This window comes from Hesperophylax consimilis, chromosome 15, assembly GCF_061612785.1.
Source record: "Hesperophylax consimilis isolate HC1 chromosome 15, BYU_Hcon_1.0, whole genome shotgun sequence".
Taxonomy (NCBI): Eukaryota; Metazoa; Arthropoda; class Insecta; order Trichoptera; family Limnephilidae; genus Hesperophylax; species Hesperophylax consimilis.
The window spans coordinates 9,490,155-9,506,205 of record NC_142850.1 but is presented as its reverse complement, the minus strand read 5'-3'; the positions used below and the strand labels follow the sequence as shown (position 1 = coordinate 9,506,205).

General features: G+C 34.0%; 1 protein-coding gene across 2 annotated transcripts in view; it reads left to right on the top strand.

The window, feature by feature from the left end:
- The first annotated feature begins 722 nt into the window (after positions 1 to 722).
- Positions 723 to 16,051, top strand: part of AP-2alpha (adaptor protein complex 2, subunit alpha) — a 39,745-nt gene continuing 24,416 nt past the window's right edge. The window contains exons 1-4 of one of the 2 annotated variants that reach the window (XM_089640183.1): positions 723 to 1,020; positions 1,460 to 1,530; positions 10,427 to 10,638; positions 12,595 to 12,788. In XM_089640183.1, coding sequence (XP_089496309.1) covers positions 1,467 to 1,530; positions 10,427 to 10,638; positions 12,595 to 12,788 — 470 coding nt within the window. In that variant the 5' untranslated portion in view covers positions 723 to 1,020; positions 1,460 to 1,466. Of the gene's footprint in view, positions 1,021 to 1,429; positions 1,531 to 10,426; positions 10,639 to 12,594; positions 12,789 to 16,051 lie in introns of both variants that reach the window. The other variant, XM_089640184.1, reaches the window with a different exon arrangement.

Here is a 16,051-nt window from a genome sequence, read left to right as displayed (position 1 = left end):
GCATCATGTAATCCGGGCGTCTTCAAGACCAAAATAATGTAAAATACCTCTATAGACCGATATAAAATTATACCTATCAACTCCCACCTATGTATTGTAAGTTCCTCTCGTCCTACAGTGAGTTTTGTAACTCATCGGTATTGCTTTTAAAAGACCCGCATTAATAATACCCTTCCTACAGCCCCTACCAAAACCCGCCTCACAACGCTTTCTAGCGGGGTGGTGATGTAGGTCCCCTCTTTCCTGCATTGTACAGACAGGAGCCCTCTTGTGATGTGTCGCATAGAACAAAAAAACGTTTTAATTTTGTGTTATGTTACAAAACTCATAAGGTCGCCCTGTGTATACAGTGCAAAGACAGGGGTACTATATCATCACCCTGTTGGTCAGTATAAAAATGGAATTAAAAGTTAAAATAATTTATTTGTTGATTTCATCAACAGTTTTTTTCTTACTAATAACTTTTGCTAGCAAAAATGTTCAATATTTTATCAGTGTGATTTACTTTTTTTTTAATTAAGCATTATCGTACTACATACTAAACGCAAACACAGTTTTCTCCTTTGAAATCAAACAAGAAACAATCAATTTTTTTTTTGAGAAAAGTTGCATAGAAAAACTGAGCCACATTGTAAATTTTGTGTAGACGGTCTTTGGACAGGTACCTTTCTCTAAAAATCATATTCGACAAACATTTAAAACGAGGCTGCATCTACCGGTAGAGCCCTGCCTTAAATTTTTATTCAATAAAAATTAAGATTAATTTAATCAGTCGGTCGTTTCAGCAGTTAATATTTGCTTATGTCAGGATATTTTTTGCTTTCTTTTTAATTCGGGTCGTTCCTGGCTGCGTGGTCAAATGCCGCTTGGTATGTGATGTGAGCCGCCGTAGTGATAGTTGCAGGACTGTCAATTTGTCATTGACGAATTCACTTTTCTCCAGTTGGGACTAAATGAAATTGTCGGTGTAATTTGAATCAATTTGTAGAGGAATCTAATAGACTGGTGAATTCTTAATAGGTAGGTTTTCTCTTTTCACTAATATAACATTGTGTAGAAACCGATAAAATGTCAGAGGGAGGTTCCTTTTTTTAATGAGCAACGACCTATCGCAATTGTCATATTTTGTGTGATCGAGTAGTTTATTTTACGAAATGTCACTCTAAAAATAGTATTCTTGGATTGTAAATGATATCTCGAAGTCTTGACACATTTTGTGCAGAAGATTTGTTAACATTTGTATGACAGAATATTATCCTGATTCAGTCTTGTGGTGTTGGCTAAATTTGAAGCTTATCTGGTTACTGTTGTCTGTGTATTCATATGCGTTATTTGTTGATAAGGTTTTTAAATAGTCGAGTTAAATATGAGTTAATGTGGGCGGTAAGTAGAATGTGTTTCATTAATGAATAGTGTTACATACTTGCAGAGAGTTTGAAGTTGGTTTTTCCGTTCCCAGGGCAAGGATGCCTGCTGTCAGGGGTGATGGGATGAGAGGTCTGGCGGTGTTCATTGCAGACATAAGAAACTGTAAGCATATTTTAATTCTTAACCTATACTCTGGCTTGTAACATATTGATTTTGTTTGCCAAATGTCATTGACATCTAGACAAATAACTGTAGAGATAAATAATAAATCAAATCATGTGTTTTTGCCACTATGTTAATCAAAAAGTTGATCTGCCTATGAAGAAAGATATTTTAAGATATATACAGTAACAAAACTAATACTTACAGCTTACCATTCCGTAGGTATCGGACAACCATATGTAATTTTCATAAAGACTATTCAGGTTCTTAAATAGCTTAACGTCTAGCACTGCAGATCTAGCAAGCGTTGCATATTTACCCACTATTTTTAACAATGGCACAGCTTAAACAGTATTCTTATTTTTCCAGCTTATTTATTGAATCTCTGATCAGCTGTTGTACGCTGTTTTTGACATTTTAGTTGGTCTCGGTAGACAGTAAATTATTGCTTACTGATTTTTAAATTACATACCCCAATTGGGATGCCAAAGTCCCACTGGTCAGGACTTTTTTGTGATATTCATATTAACACCACGGGGCCGGAGACCTGAATTTGACTTGTTAAAGAATATACATTAATTTTGCCTTTGGACATAACCTCTACGACAAAAATACAAAAAATGTCACATTATCAAGTATGGTATTGTCTACATGTTGGCTTTAATCAATTTAATTTTATTTTTATTTATTGAATATGTCCATTTAGTAAGGGCCAAATCAACACAGGGGCTGGCAGTGCTGTTGAAGTAAAATGCATAGATCATTTACGCCACAAAGATTCAACTTTTCGCTAATACTTTTATACGGAAGCGGAATTCGAACAATGTAAATTTTTTTTTATGAACTGTACATGTTATGCAATAAATCTTAAATTTCATCTGCATTACTCCTTTTAATAGAAGCCTGTAAAAAAATGTAAATGTTCATTTGTTCAAAATCTTAAATATCCGAGTTCTTCATCGATTGCTTTGAAATTTTAACACAACGTTGCATTTGAATACGCGTGGGTTTTTATATACCTATATTATATAGGTGTCACCTGTGACAGATACAAACATGTTAACTGTTAATTAATGTTATTGTAAAAAATAGCCTTATTCTGTTGGACAAATATGCTTTTTTTTAAAAAGCGCCATCTGTTGGACGTAAATCAACACGCGCTATTTGTTTCTCTATCTGTACAGAGAGACTGACCCACAGCTATGCGTGGTGGGGTACAGGGTACATAATATGAATGTATGGAAACTGGTTTTCCTCATCTCTGTTAAATGCCGAGGAATACTTTTTAACACTCCCGTTCCGAATGGGGGGGGTTATAATTTCACCCAATTAAATTTTTGTGCGGTATGTAAGTTGTTTTTTACATCACATACTTTATAATTTAGGTTATCTTAGGAAAAACTATTTAGTGAGAGATTTCATTTAAAAAAAGTTTCACTATAAAAATTAATTATAAGATATTAAATAATAATCGTATCAATTTTCGATGAAAATCTTCTCCGCTCTCCCCCCCCTCCTTTTCCTCTGATCCACCTGGCTAATTTTTAACCGTTAGAGTGCCGACGAGCGCCATCGCGCCCATGCGCGTACTAACCAACTTTGCCACGAGCGCGATAGCGCTCGCGTAATCAGTTGCTGTTTAGCGCGCGATAGGGGAGGTCGCTCGCACGCATCGCAATTTTTTTTATCTTTCTATGTGTTACATAAAGTTCTAATTATAATATTATTAGTAATTACAATATAAAAAGGATTTAGGAAAAGAAATTTTTTAACTCAAAATGTCTAAATACGAAAATACAGGGTTTTCCAATAAGAGGTGTTATTTTGAATAGCCTATTTCGGTAGATGTTACTTTTGAAGCTGTCATTTGTTGACATTTGACAAGTAAAAACTACGCCATTAATAAACATTGAACGATACACGCTTCAACAACGCATTAAAATTATTAAAATTCACTTGAGTAAATCAAATGCAAATCATCTTGAGTGATGAGGCCCATTTCCACCTCGGTGGCTTCGTCAAAAAGCAAAATTGTCGCATCTGGGGCTCGGAAAAACCAAGAGTTATTGTTGAAAAGCCTCTTTATCCTCAACGTGTGACTGTTTGGTGCGGTTTATGGTCCGGCGGAGTCATTGGACCTTTTTCGAAAATGAGGCTGGAGGAACAGTTACGGTGAATGGATTGCGCTATCGAGAGATGATTAATGATTTTTTATGGCCGGAATTGGATGGTATTGATCTGGACAACGTTTACTTTCAATAAGACGGCGCTACGTGCCACACAAGCAACGAAACCATTGATCTTTTACGATTGAATATCAAAATAACACCTCTTATTGGAAAACCCTGTAGTTTGAGTGAAAATGAATGTTCTTCAAGTTGTGAAGGAAGCGATAGTGGGAGTGACATTGCGGTGCACTCACACCGTGTAATGCAAATTTTGAGTGATAGTGATAATAGTGATGATAACAATTATTTTGCTGATACGGAGGATGGGCGGAGTAGACGAGAGCGACAAAATGCTATACACCTATTTGGATGAACAAAGAACTCTAATGTTTTGGAAAACGGTGTATTTAATGTATTTGGAAGGATGGTGGTGAATGCATATGTATTGTATGGTGAAAAAAATGACGAGATTGAAATTTACATCGAGTGTAATTGACGATTTAGAAGAGAAATGGTAGCCCCACAAAAATAGACCAGAACCTGCTACTCCGACTACATCTTCCCCTCAAAGTTTTGGATTAGAAAAGTTACCCGGGCGTAATTAACGGCGCTGTGTAGTGTGCAGCAGCAAGGATTACAGCGCTGTGAAGAGGAGCAACTTGATTTGTGCCCGCTGTAAGAAGGGGCTCCATGGAGTCTGTGCGAGAAAGCACACATGTTAACTTTTTTACTTTTATGTTCCAGATTTTGTTCACAATATATATTTCCATAATATTCTTTGTATTTTATTATCCTTGTACAAGTTTTTATTAAAAAAACATGGAAAAAATGATTAAAATTGAATTATTTTTGGAAGAGATACAGTTTTTTCTTTCGAGACAAGGGTAAATGACATCAAAAACGAAAGATTTCTTTGGCATCTCTAAGTATATATGAGTTAAAAACAATGGCACTAAAAGGGTTAAAATTGCTCTCTCCGCTAACAAACTGCGGTTGTAAAATGTAAATTCTACTGGAAAGGGAAAAAATATATATTTGAGTCAAGCTCGCTTTCGTAGAGATAGTAACTCTTAGGTAATGATTGACTGCTGTGCTTAGATAGGCGATGTCCGGTTAAAATGTCATGTGGTAACTGCATTTGCAATAAATAATAATTAAATAATATCTGAATGTTACTAGAAAGGGCAAAACGAATATTAAGAGGCACGGTCACTTCGCAATTTTATGGGGGACCCTCGTGAACGCTCTTCGTGACCCCCTTTCGGATCTTATGTGATTTTTACCTCCAGTTAATTTGTCAATTTATGAACAGTTAAAAAAATCTGTGTAGGTGTAAGGTACAAACAGAAGTACTGTGAATTCTCCATCAATCGTTCCCACATTTGTCATTTATTTCTTCCAGTCCCGAAATAATTTTATACAAAACTCGGAAAAAATAGATAGCATTGATCGTTCCTGTATGGGTATGGATTTAATATGGTTACAAAAAATATTTATATTCGCAATCTCACCAATGAAGAAACTGGTTCTTGTGCTTGGTGAGATAACATTATGCAACCGGTCGGTGGCCGAGTTGACATCGCGCTTGGGTCCCACTCAGGCGTAGTGTGTTCAATTCCTCAGCTGGCTAAGTCCTCCATCACAACACACGCAACATTTTCAGCTTTCTGTGGTGGTAGTAGGAGATTTTCAAATATTGTCAGGTTATTCGTAACCCGGGAATGTTTGTCTTTCTTTTTTAAAAAAAAATTAATAAAATTTAAAAGGTAAGTATATATATAATAGGAACAATTGAAACTTCTGGATTATCTATATGTGTAGTTGTACACATATAGGATTCTGTTAAATACTAATTATTGAGTAATTAGGAACATCTAAATACAGTGGAGATGAGTATAGACTGATAATAAATATAAATAATGGGAAAAACAGGCAATTATTTAGTTAATTATTTCTGTAAGTGTAACTTCAGTTTGAGGTGGGAAGATGAGGTAAGAGGGGATGCAGCACAGCTTCTCCAGGTGACAGACTGGAAGTCAGCCGCTGAGGACAGGAGGAGTTGGAGGCGACTGTTGCAGGAGGCCAAAGCTCGATATGGGCTGTAGCGCCATCGAAGAAGTAACTTCAGTTTTAGTTTAAGTTTGTTGATATCCTTTAATTTCTTTATTTCAATCGGAAGGTTGTTGAAATACTTTATTCCTAAATAGATATAGTTATTTTGCATTTGTTTGGTATTACATTTTGGTATTTTAATATTGTATTGATATCTTTTTGATGGTGGGTTTCAAAGTTTTTGATTATATTATCTTTATAAATTTGGATAATAACATTTTTCTTGAAGATATCCTATACTCCCCCCACCCCGAAATCTGCAAATAGCATTTCTGTTGGATATGTGAAGGGTTTCTTGATTATTACTTTGAGGATTAGCTTCTGGACCACTTATATAATAATAATATAATTTTACAACATTAATCTTTAAAGCAGTTTTCGTACTAAATATTTAACCCAATCGATCTTTTTTCAAAATGTGAACATACAAAATGACATTTCGTAATAAATTGTTAGTTTCAAGGGGGGCTAGGGTTAATTCGTATGAAAAAAGGCATTTTTTTGTGAATTTTTTGAGACAACACATTTAAAATTGCTTTATTAAATCTAATAGGACAGTAAAGTATGACATTTTAAGAATGTTGTATAAAATTTTCACGGAGAAATATTAAAAAACACGGCAATGGCAGCAATTATTCGGACGTGTCTCAAAAAAAAGTAGAATGGCGGTGCCCCTCATAACTCGGTGCTGGGTCATCTGAAATCAAAAAATTAAAGTTCATTCGTTAGATAATAATTTTTCCCAGGTAACGCTGGGAGAGTTTTTCGAAATTTTAATTTTTCACTTTTTTGGAACACTTTGAAGGGAAAAACGCTATTTTTAGTGAAAAAAATCGGCTAATTTGTTATTATAAAATAATAATTATTAACAAATTAAATTCTCGTAAATTATGTACAGAAATAGTTTCCAAAATTTCAAAAGGATCGGTGCAGTAGTTTTGAAGTTATGACGGTCACCGACTTTGAAAACGTGAGTTGTGGAAAAACGCTATAAAGTTTTGAACACTAAAAAATCTGGTATTAAACGTTTATAAGCAAATTTTATCGGCTTACCTCACACTGAATCATCAATGCCAGGTCCATAAAGGATGTTGCTATCATCCATGATGTCTAAAGCACCTTTTTGCTCCTGTCTATGACGAATCCTGCCTTCTTTAGTTTGTCTCTCAGCTTCCTGCTCTGCTCGGCTTATACGTATGGTCGGGTAGGGATTAAAATCCGACAAGTATAAAAATCCGACAGGTATAAAAATACTCGTAACTTCGTCAATTTTGCTCCAATCAACTTGAAATTTGAACACAATATTCTTAACATATTAAGCATTTATTTATAAAAATACAAAAAAAAAATTTTAAAACCCTAGCCCCCCTTAACATTTGAAATCTTTGCAGCGTCCAAATCTACAGTATGGAAAATCTTCAAAAACTAGAAACTCTTAATGACCTTAAAGGGCAAGTCCTGCTACAGTGGTAAAAGAAGGATCTCAGTGGTGCAGTGATGGAACTGACATATTTTATCATTTTTAAGGTACCTTGACGCAGCAATGGGCATAAAACAATGAAATATTTTATTATTTGTAGATAACTGTACGACATATAGAATTTTTCTATATTCCCGCATTCATTGTTTTTTCAATAGGTCGAGGTTTCACTATACTCTGATGTAAATACTACCAAAATTACAATAATTTTAATTTTCTGCTGAAAATTGTTATTGGACAACCCTTGTATTTTTACCATCTTTGCTACAGTGTATTTTAAATTCTCTACATTTTTGTCAAAGTTTCAAAAAGTTTTTTCACCATCAATTTAAATCACTTCTACAGGAATTAATTAACACTGCACAAATATTGGTTGATTAATTAATCTTCTTTTTCAAATCTGGAATTGGAATCGAGCACAGTGCGCATAGAATTGTTCAAATGATTAAACTAGGTTAGGTTAGTTTGGGTTAGCATGAATAGGCGTTGTTATCTTTGCAGCCTATTAAACGGACATTCCGATCAGCTGTTATTCATCGTTGCATTTGAACACATAGTCTAGTAGACATGAAACTAATTAAATATTCTGCAGTTTATCAGTAAACCAACTTTACCAATAGAAATATTATGCATTTTATCAGTGTGCCAACATTTTTATCAATAACAACTCTAAAAAAATACTTCTGTCTATCGTAATTTGAGATTGTGTTAAAAATGCTCAAAACTGAAATAAAATCACTGAATTAATTTAATATTAAATTTATACACTCACAAACTCTTATCTCTACTGCAGTGTATTCTGATTTACTGTTTTTTGTACATGCTTATTCGCCTACCTAATTCTTACGCTAGAGTCAATATTTGTTTAAAATTTATGCTAAATTGTATCTGCATTAATAACTTTTTTTTAGAAACAATGGGAATGCTACAGAATCTAAATTCATTGTTTTGATTACGTTTGACTGGGGTCAACATTTTTATTTTTCTACAAAACTGTAAGTTTAGTCGTTTATTCTAAATCATAAGCAAATACTATTTATTTCGCAACAATCAGTGTATTGTCCCCTTGAAATATCAATTAACTAGGTGTTTGGCGGTTGTCACAATAATTGATTTCCTCACTCATTTTTAGAATTCTTATACATTTCTTTACATTTGATTACTATTTGATAAGTTATCAATCTTATTATCAACCTGCTGCAGAATAATGGTCCGATTTAACAGTAGCCTTTGGTTGTTTTCTCTAAAATGTGTTTTTTCTCTAAAATAAGACAAACTTGTGTTACATATTATTTTGCCAAATTTTGAATGGCGCAATATATAATTTCCGTGATAAAAAAATTCCGAACGATACTTGTACTGCCCAAGAGCTAGTCCGAAATGAATCACAAATCTCATAGGTGCAATATGAATATATGCACCGATGGGACCTTTCGTCACATTTCTTAGATTCATACAAAATATACTAGTGGCGCCAGAGCGGTAGACCTGAAAACCTTGGGAATCAACTAGCTGCCCGAGTGCGCAGTACCTACGAGATTTTTTAACATCAAATTTGTTTATGGAATAGTTTTGCGAGAATCAACAGACTCTTTCTGTGATTGTCGTGTTTCAAGTTGTTATTAAAATTAGTTAGTTACTGAAAATCTTACTTTTTATGTTGTTGTGATTTTCGTATAAACTGTTTTTTGTAAATTAAAACATTTTTTTAGCCGCAGACGTTTTAATGAAATGCCGAATTGTATATTGTTGTTAGGCCCGCTAATCGCTGGTGCAGTGATGTGATGAAATTCTTTTAGATCTAGGGAAAATAATAATAATATGAATAAACCCAGCAAAGAAATTTTTGATATATCGGAGGGATCTTTTTCTCACTTTTTAATCTCTCATTGAACCACCCATGAGATTGGACACAAACCACCACTAGTATTCTCAATCTCACCTTCAATTCACAAAATTCTTCCTACTCCATAACTAGGTTTTCCTAAACCGCAACTAGGTTTTCCTACTCCGTAACTAGGTTTTCCAACTCCGAAACTTGATTTTCGTTTTCTAAAAACTATGAGTATGCCTTTGTAAGTATTTTCAGTGTGCCAATTCCAGGCAGTCAAAATCTATTAGTGCATTTCTCACCTTGAGTTTGCATTGAGTTTGCATTATTGTTGCCACAATAATGTTGTCAGTCGGAAAGTACAACTCAGCAAACGTCTGCGAGTGCCCAAGAATTGTTGAGCGACTGCTATCTTAAAATTCTGCTCAATTGCATGATCTCAGTGCGACAACAAGATTAATTATAATTTTCGCTAATCATTGAACTGTCGAAGTGCCATCCCAATATTTTGAAAACTAGCTGCAAGTGCAAATGTTCAAACAAAAACATTTAAAACATTATGCATTCTGGAATGTAAAATAAATCAACAATAGTACAACAGTATTTTAGTTTTATGAGCTAATTTCTCATTGAACAAATGCTCTGAAAAAAAAAGTTTTTGAAATGTAATTGAGTAATCCTTCATTGAATTGCAGTTTTTTTTGCATTACTCATTAGTAATGTTATGTAAACATAATTACGTAATAATAAATGTACTGACAAACTTTTTCCGTACACAATAATAATTGGTTAATCATATTTTTGTTTCCATATTTATTATTTTACAAGAAAATCTACCTAGTCTTAGGATGGCATTTAGACAATTTTATCTCATCTCATCTGCCTCCCCTTGTTTTATTCGGGTCAGATCCATCGCTTCAACAAGACACCTTCAGGCCTCCCTGTCACGGATTGTTTTAGCGACCTCCGTTGATAGCAGGTCCAGTTTCTCCTCGCACAGCCTCTGCAGTTGTTTTCCCCAACTTTGCCCAAGGCTGCCTACTGGACTCCTTTTTTGAAACTCCTTCCCTCTAGAATTGTACCCAGTATTTTTTAGCAAAAGTCAGCCATCTGGCATTCTTAGTTAATGTCCAAGTCTCCTTATTTACGTCTTTTCTATGAAAAGTAGCAAAGGTTCAAAGCTAAATACATCTCGGTTCGTCGAGCTTCTCACTCGATACCATTTTGTAATATCTGCCACTCCTTTCGAAAATCTCATTTCAGCAGCTTGTTTTATACGTATTTTAAATGTAATTTTTGTTTCAGGCAAGAGCAAAGAGGCAGAGATCAAGAGGATCAACAAGGAGTTGGCCAACATCCGCAGCAAGTTCAAGGGAGACAAGACCCTCGATGGCTACCAGAAAAAGAAGTATGTCTGCAAGCTGCTCTTCATCTTCCTGCTCGGCCATGACATTGACTTCGGCCACATGGAAGCGGTCAATCTACTATCTTCCAATAAATACTCTGAGAAACAGATTGTAAGTGCGATTGTAACTATAATTTAATGATAATTTTCTTTAGATTAGAGTGTTCCCACACATCCCATAAAGTATATTCATACCAGTGAGAAAGTACAAGCAAACCAAAAACAACAAACGACGTTAATGATCTGTTTGATAATTGGAGATTGATGGGGCTAATAACTTTCTCCAACGTTCTTCGATGCTGTAATCTGGACTCTGGCGGGATTGTATGATGAGAACACATTTTCAGAGTTGTGTATCCTAACCCTTAACCTGCACCCGGGTTCTTATGAGCGCTGCAAAACCAGGAACTCGTCCCTTCGTTAGCACGTCGGAAGCATAATGTTACAGTAGTAATATTGATGTATCTTACACTGGGTGCTCTACATTTTTTTGTTTTATATGGTTAGGCTTGTTTAGGTTTTGTATGTCAGATTGTGTTGTTATTTTAATAACAATTGGAAGTTTCTTAGTTTACCAGGGGTTAGCCTATACTAAAGTGTTGTCAGAACCAAAAGGTTACTAATTATCAATTTGGTATTTTATATTTCATAGTAAATTACCACTAATTCACTCCGATGTAATGTACCACTTTACTTTCAAATTTTCCATCTCAAAATGCGTTAGACACAGATTGGTGTTTGCTTTGGAAATAATATAAGTGTAATTTGGCTGCCTGTCAATTTGATTTGAAAATCAAAACCACTTCACCCAAACGTTAGATCTTTTTTTGTTCTCTTTCTTAGACGTAAAGTTGAATTTTAAAAGATATGTTTTCAATATGAAGTACCATTTCCGATATGCAACTGATAAACAACGCACATGTGTAATTACCAAGTAACTGAATTATTAGTCAGAAAGCTAAATTATATTTTTGGACTTCTCGTGACTGCTGCCAATTCACGACATTGCCAGATTTTTTTCCTACAGGTATTGAAAACAATATTGGTCTTTATTCCATAAGTGAGATTCATATACAAGTCGAGCTGTTATAAAAATTGGATGTATTGTATTGATGGATCACCTTTAGATACCGTAATACACATCTGACATTTTACCGTTATGCATTTATTGACTTTTTGTATTATATTCACTTTGGTTAAAAAGTATTGTATTATAATGTTACCATAGAAAGCAGCTGAAGATTTTCATGGTGCTGCAGTTCTGTGCTCTAGTCCACAAATTATGCTTAGGAAAATGGGCAGCATTAAATGCACTTCAATTTTTCAGGGTTTCAATTCAAAAGTATTCATAAACAACGAGCAGAACATTCAATACCATCAGTCATTAGTTGTCGTAATGTAGTTGCGACGTCAAACACGGCGGTGCACGCTTGCGATCTTTTCACTGTGCGGAAAATCTTTGAAAACTAAAAAGACACAATGAGGTTATAGGGTATGTCCTGACACGGTGGTAGAGGGTCGTTAGAGGGGATCACCATGTTCTTTTGCATCAACAGTGATGGAACTTACAAATGCAAACTTCTCACACATTGGCAAATCTCTGAAGTCTAGGTGTTTGAAGAATTGAACACTTTACCCATAAAATATTATGCAGACAAAAAGGCATGGATGACTATGAACATTTTCAAGGTACTTTGACGAAGAAATGGGTGCAAAACAATGAAATATTTTATTATTGCAGCTAACCTAAGTGACATAACATTTGTATGAATGTAGCATTTTTCCATATTCCCGCATTCATTGTTTTCCTGGATTCATAGTTTTTTTTCAATAGGACCCTTCAAAAACGATAGATAGAGGTTTCACCGTACAGAAGAAATTTACACCCGCATATAACCAAAGTTTGGTTTCAAAAAAAATTGTTTCTTTATCTCTGTTTTACCCAGAAATGAGTCGGGAGTATTTTGACCTGACCAGGTCAAATAACTTGCAATTAATTTGATTTCTAGTGGGATAGGCTTGAATGGTTCTCACTTGTCAATGATAATCAATGATCTTCTGATTCTAGGGGTACCTGTTTATATCGGTGCTGGTCAACACCAACAGTGACCTGATCAAGCTGATCATCCAGAGCATCAAGAATGACCTGCAGTCGCGCAACCCCATTCACGTCAATCTCGCACTTCAATGCATCGCCAACATCGGTAGCAAGGATATGGCCGAGGCTTTCGGAACAGAAATTCCAAAGCTTCTTGTGTCTGGGTAAGTTAATTTTATAAATACATACGTTTGATTTTTTTTATATATTTGGTGATAAACTATTTTTTAAAGATAGGTTTTCATGCATAGCACAAAGGATAACAAATTATTACAACCAATGATTATTAGCCTAAAACACCCATGCAAATTGAAAAAAATCTTCTGAGAAAAAATAAATGCCGCCGATGGGAATTAAACCCGCAGCCTTCTGATTGTCAGTCAGTCGCTCTACAATTGCGTTACGTCTGATTATTCTAAACCCACCAAATAATTCCATATGTACTAGCATTTTTCATTCAACAATTTTTGCTTATTAGATTTATTAGATTACAATCAGCTTTACTTTGTTAGGAAAGGCTTTGTTAGTGCTGAATTGAAGGCTGCGGGTTCTATTACCGTCGGCGGCATTTATTTTTTTCTTGGAAGATTTTTTCAATCTGATAGTATTATTGTCCCAGCGTCTGGACGGTGTAGGCCCTCTGATTGGTCAAATTTAAATTGTCTGTTTCGGGTAACTTGAATATTAAGACACAATTCCATACTAAATTAGGATCGCCTCATAATAATACGAGATTTCTTCATAAGCATCGTTTCTGCTCATATAATTTTTGGATAATATCGAAGAAAATATGTTTTAGTAAGTTCATAATCCATTGGATTAATTACATTACAATGAAAATTCTCCACAGTTACGTGATTATGTTTGACGTTTATAAAAATTCACGCGTTTCTTCAAGATGGCCGACAGAGCGCACCTCTGGCGGTTTAAAAACGAACCAAATGCCTGGCGCGAATATTTAAATATGCAGCTAACAATACTTGACTACTTACCATTAACAAGCGTTTTATAAGAAGATTTCTTCTGGAAGCTTATCACTTTGTAATGGCATTTATCATTATTTTTAATATTTTTTTTTCTTATTAATTATATCTGATTTTATATTGGCATGTTTTCTAATTTCTAAAATTGCAAAATTATTTATTTGCGATGCTTTATATCCTGAGTGAAGTATTTTAAGACCTGAATTTTTATCGAAAGTGTGATCATTATTTAAAAGATTATTTGCAAACTCAGATTCACTATTTCCATTTATAGCCCTGCGATATTCTTTAGTTCTGACTTCAAAGTTTCTATTGGTTCTACCTTTGTAAAAGATATTACAATCATCTCAATTGAGTTTTTAAACTCCTGTTTTTTTTGTTTGAATTTTGCTATCATTATTATTAAGAATATATTTCTTCATTATTATTAGTGTAAAACGCCAGTTGAATGGTACCAGGATTGTTTATATATATATAATTTTAGAAGTATCGTTATCCACAAACAGAATTCTACGCCATTGTTTATTTCTATCTTTAGAAAGACCGTTTGAAGAGAATGTGTTTAATTTTTTTATTTAGTATTTCAACTATCAATTTATTAGAATAACCGTTATTAAATGCTATTTGTCTTATGAATATATTGTTTTATGGTTATATGCTATTTGTTTTTTTCAGGTCTTAAAATACTTCACTATAAATAATTTTGAAATTTTAGAAATGAGGAAACATATTAATATAAAAGCAGATATAATTAACAAGAATTTTTTTATAAACTCTCTTTTAAATATTTTCCCACTCAACTGGTCTTTCCCGTCTAACGATATTGTAATTCCTAATTATTATAAACCCAGCCTACTCTTACTCCTCCCCCCTCCTTCCACTTCTTCTTTCCCAATTGCAATCTATATTTAATTTTTGACTTCGGTGTATACACAATAAAATGTAAACATTATATTTATTTATTTATTGGACAATTTGCATAGCGCCGCTTTTGTGAGATATCACCTCAGGGGCGCTATATTGTAATAATCTACCTTTATATATAGATTTTTACTCTCCTGATGAAGGTGTATATATAATCTAGCATTAAACTTTATTAGATACAGTAACAGTTGTAGGTAAAGAATTACCACCAGTTGGAGTAAAATTAGCACCTTTTAATTAAACCGACTGCTAATGTCATCGCACAATTACCCTCCTTTTATTCATAAACACGGGTACAATTAATCAATATGTAATAATCTATTATTTAAGTCAACTTTGTTAAAACTATCTTTAATTGTGACAAACTAAACGATATTGATTCAACTTATAGACATTGACGGTTGTAACACATATTTAAGCACTGCAAGTCTCCTATGAGCTAACTATATTAGGTACGATAACAGTTAATATCAGTTGTAGACATGTAGTCAATAATAGTGTTTCATTTGAAATAATCCATCACAAATACGTAAAATTTCATTTATTCAAACAACTGTCATTCTTATTATGCGTAAATTTAGAATGTTATTATTAATTAACTCCTTCCTGTTCCGTGTTTTAACAATATATATACTCACCCTCTCTCTGTGAATGTTCTAATATCTATCTATTAAATGTAACTGTTGTTAATATCACTTAAAATGGGCGAAGCTCAAGCAAGAGCCGCCCGCAGGGCCTAGCAGAAAAAAACCCGCGGAGCGGGTTTTTAACTGCTAGTTTGTATTGTTGTTACAGGCTAATAATCGTTGCTTGTAATAATTTACTTCATACATTTGATATTGTTTTCTTTATTGAAAGAATAAATTAATTGGAATCTTTGAAGTGGAAATTAACCCACTTCCTGACATCTGATCGAGCTGAAACTCGACAGATAGACTCATTGTCGATGACAATGCATTCTATCAATTCTATTTGGTGGCACTCATGCACATTTTTCTGAAATTGGATGACATTGAATTTAAAAATTTACAACAAAATAAACTAAATAAATGCTGGTACTATACATTTAGGATTTGGCTTAGGTGTTAGCAGTGTTGACTCTAGTCCCTGGGGAGGAAGGTTCAATCCTCATAAAAAAAACAAAAAATTTGGCCGTCACAACTAGGTTGAAAATCTCTAAATATTATAAAATAATGTCGCTATCCGTGTCTGTCTGTTTGTGCGCTTAGTTCTTTTAAACTACGCAACAGATTTTGATTGGGTTTTCACTATCATTTAGAGAATTTCTTCCAAAAGGTTTATATATAATACATGTAAATTATATTTCTAGAAAGTTGAAAGAAATTACCTTTTGAACGCATTAATTTGCTCCGTTTTATCTATACCCGTACACGGTACATATTTTCAAATACCTATGCACGCAATTAAATGTCAAATTATAGCATTCTGGCATGATTTATTGGACTATATAGACAGAACAGATTATTCTCCACAATATGAAAACAAATCCTCGTGTGTCA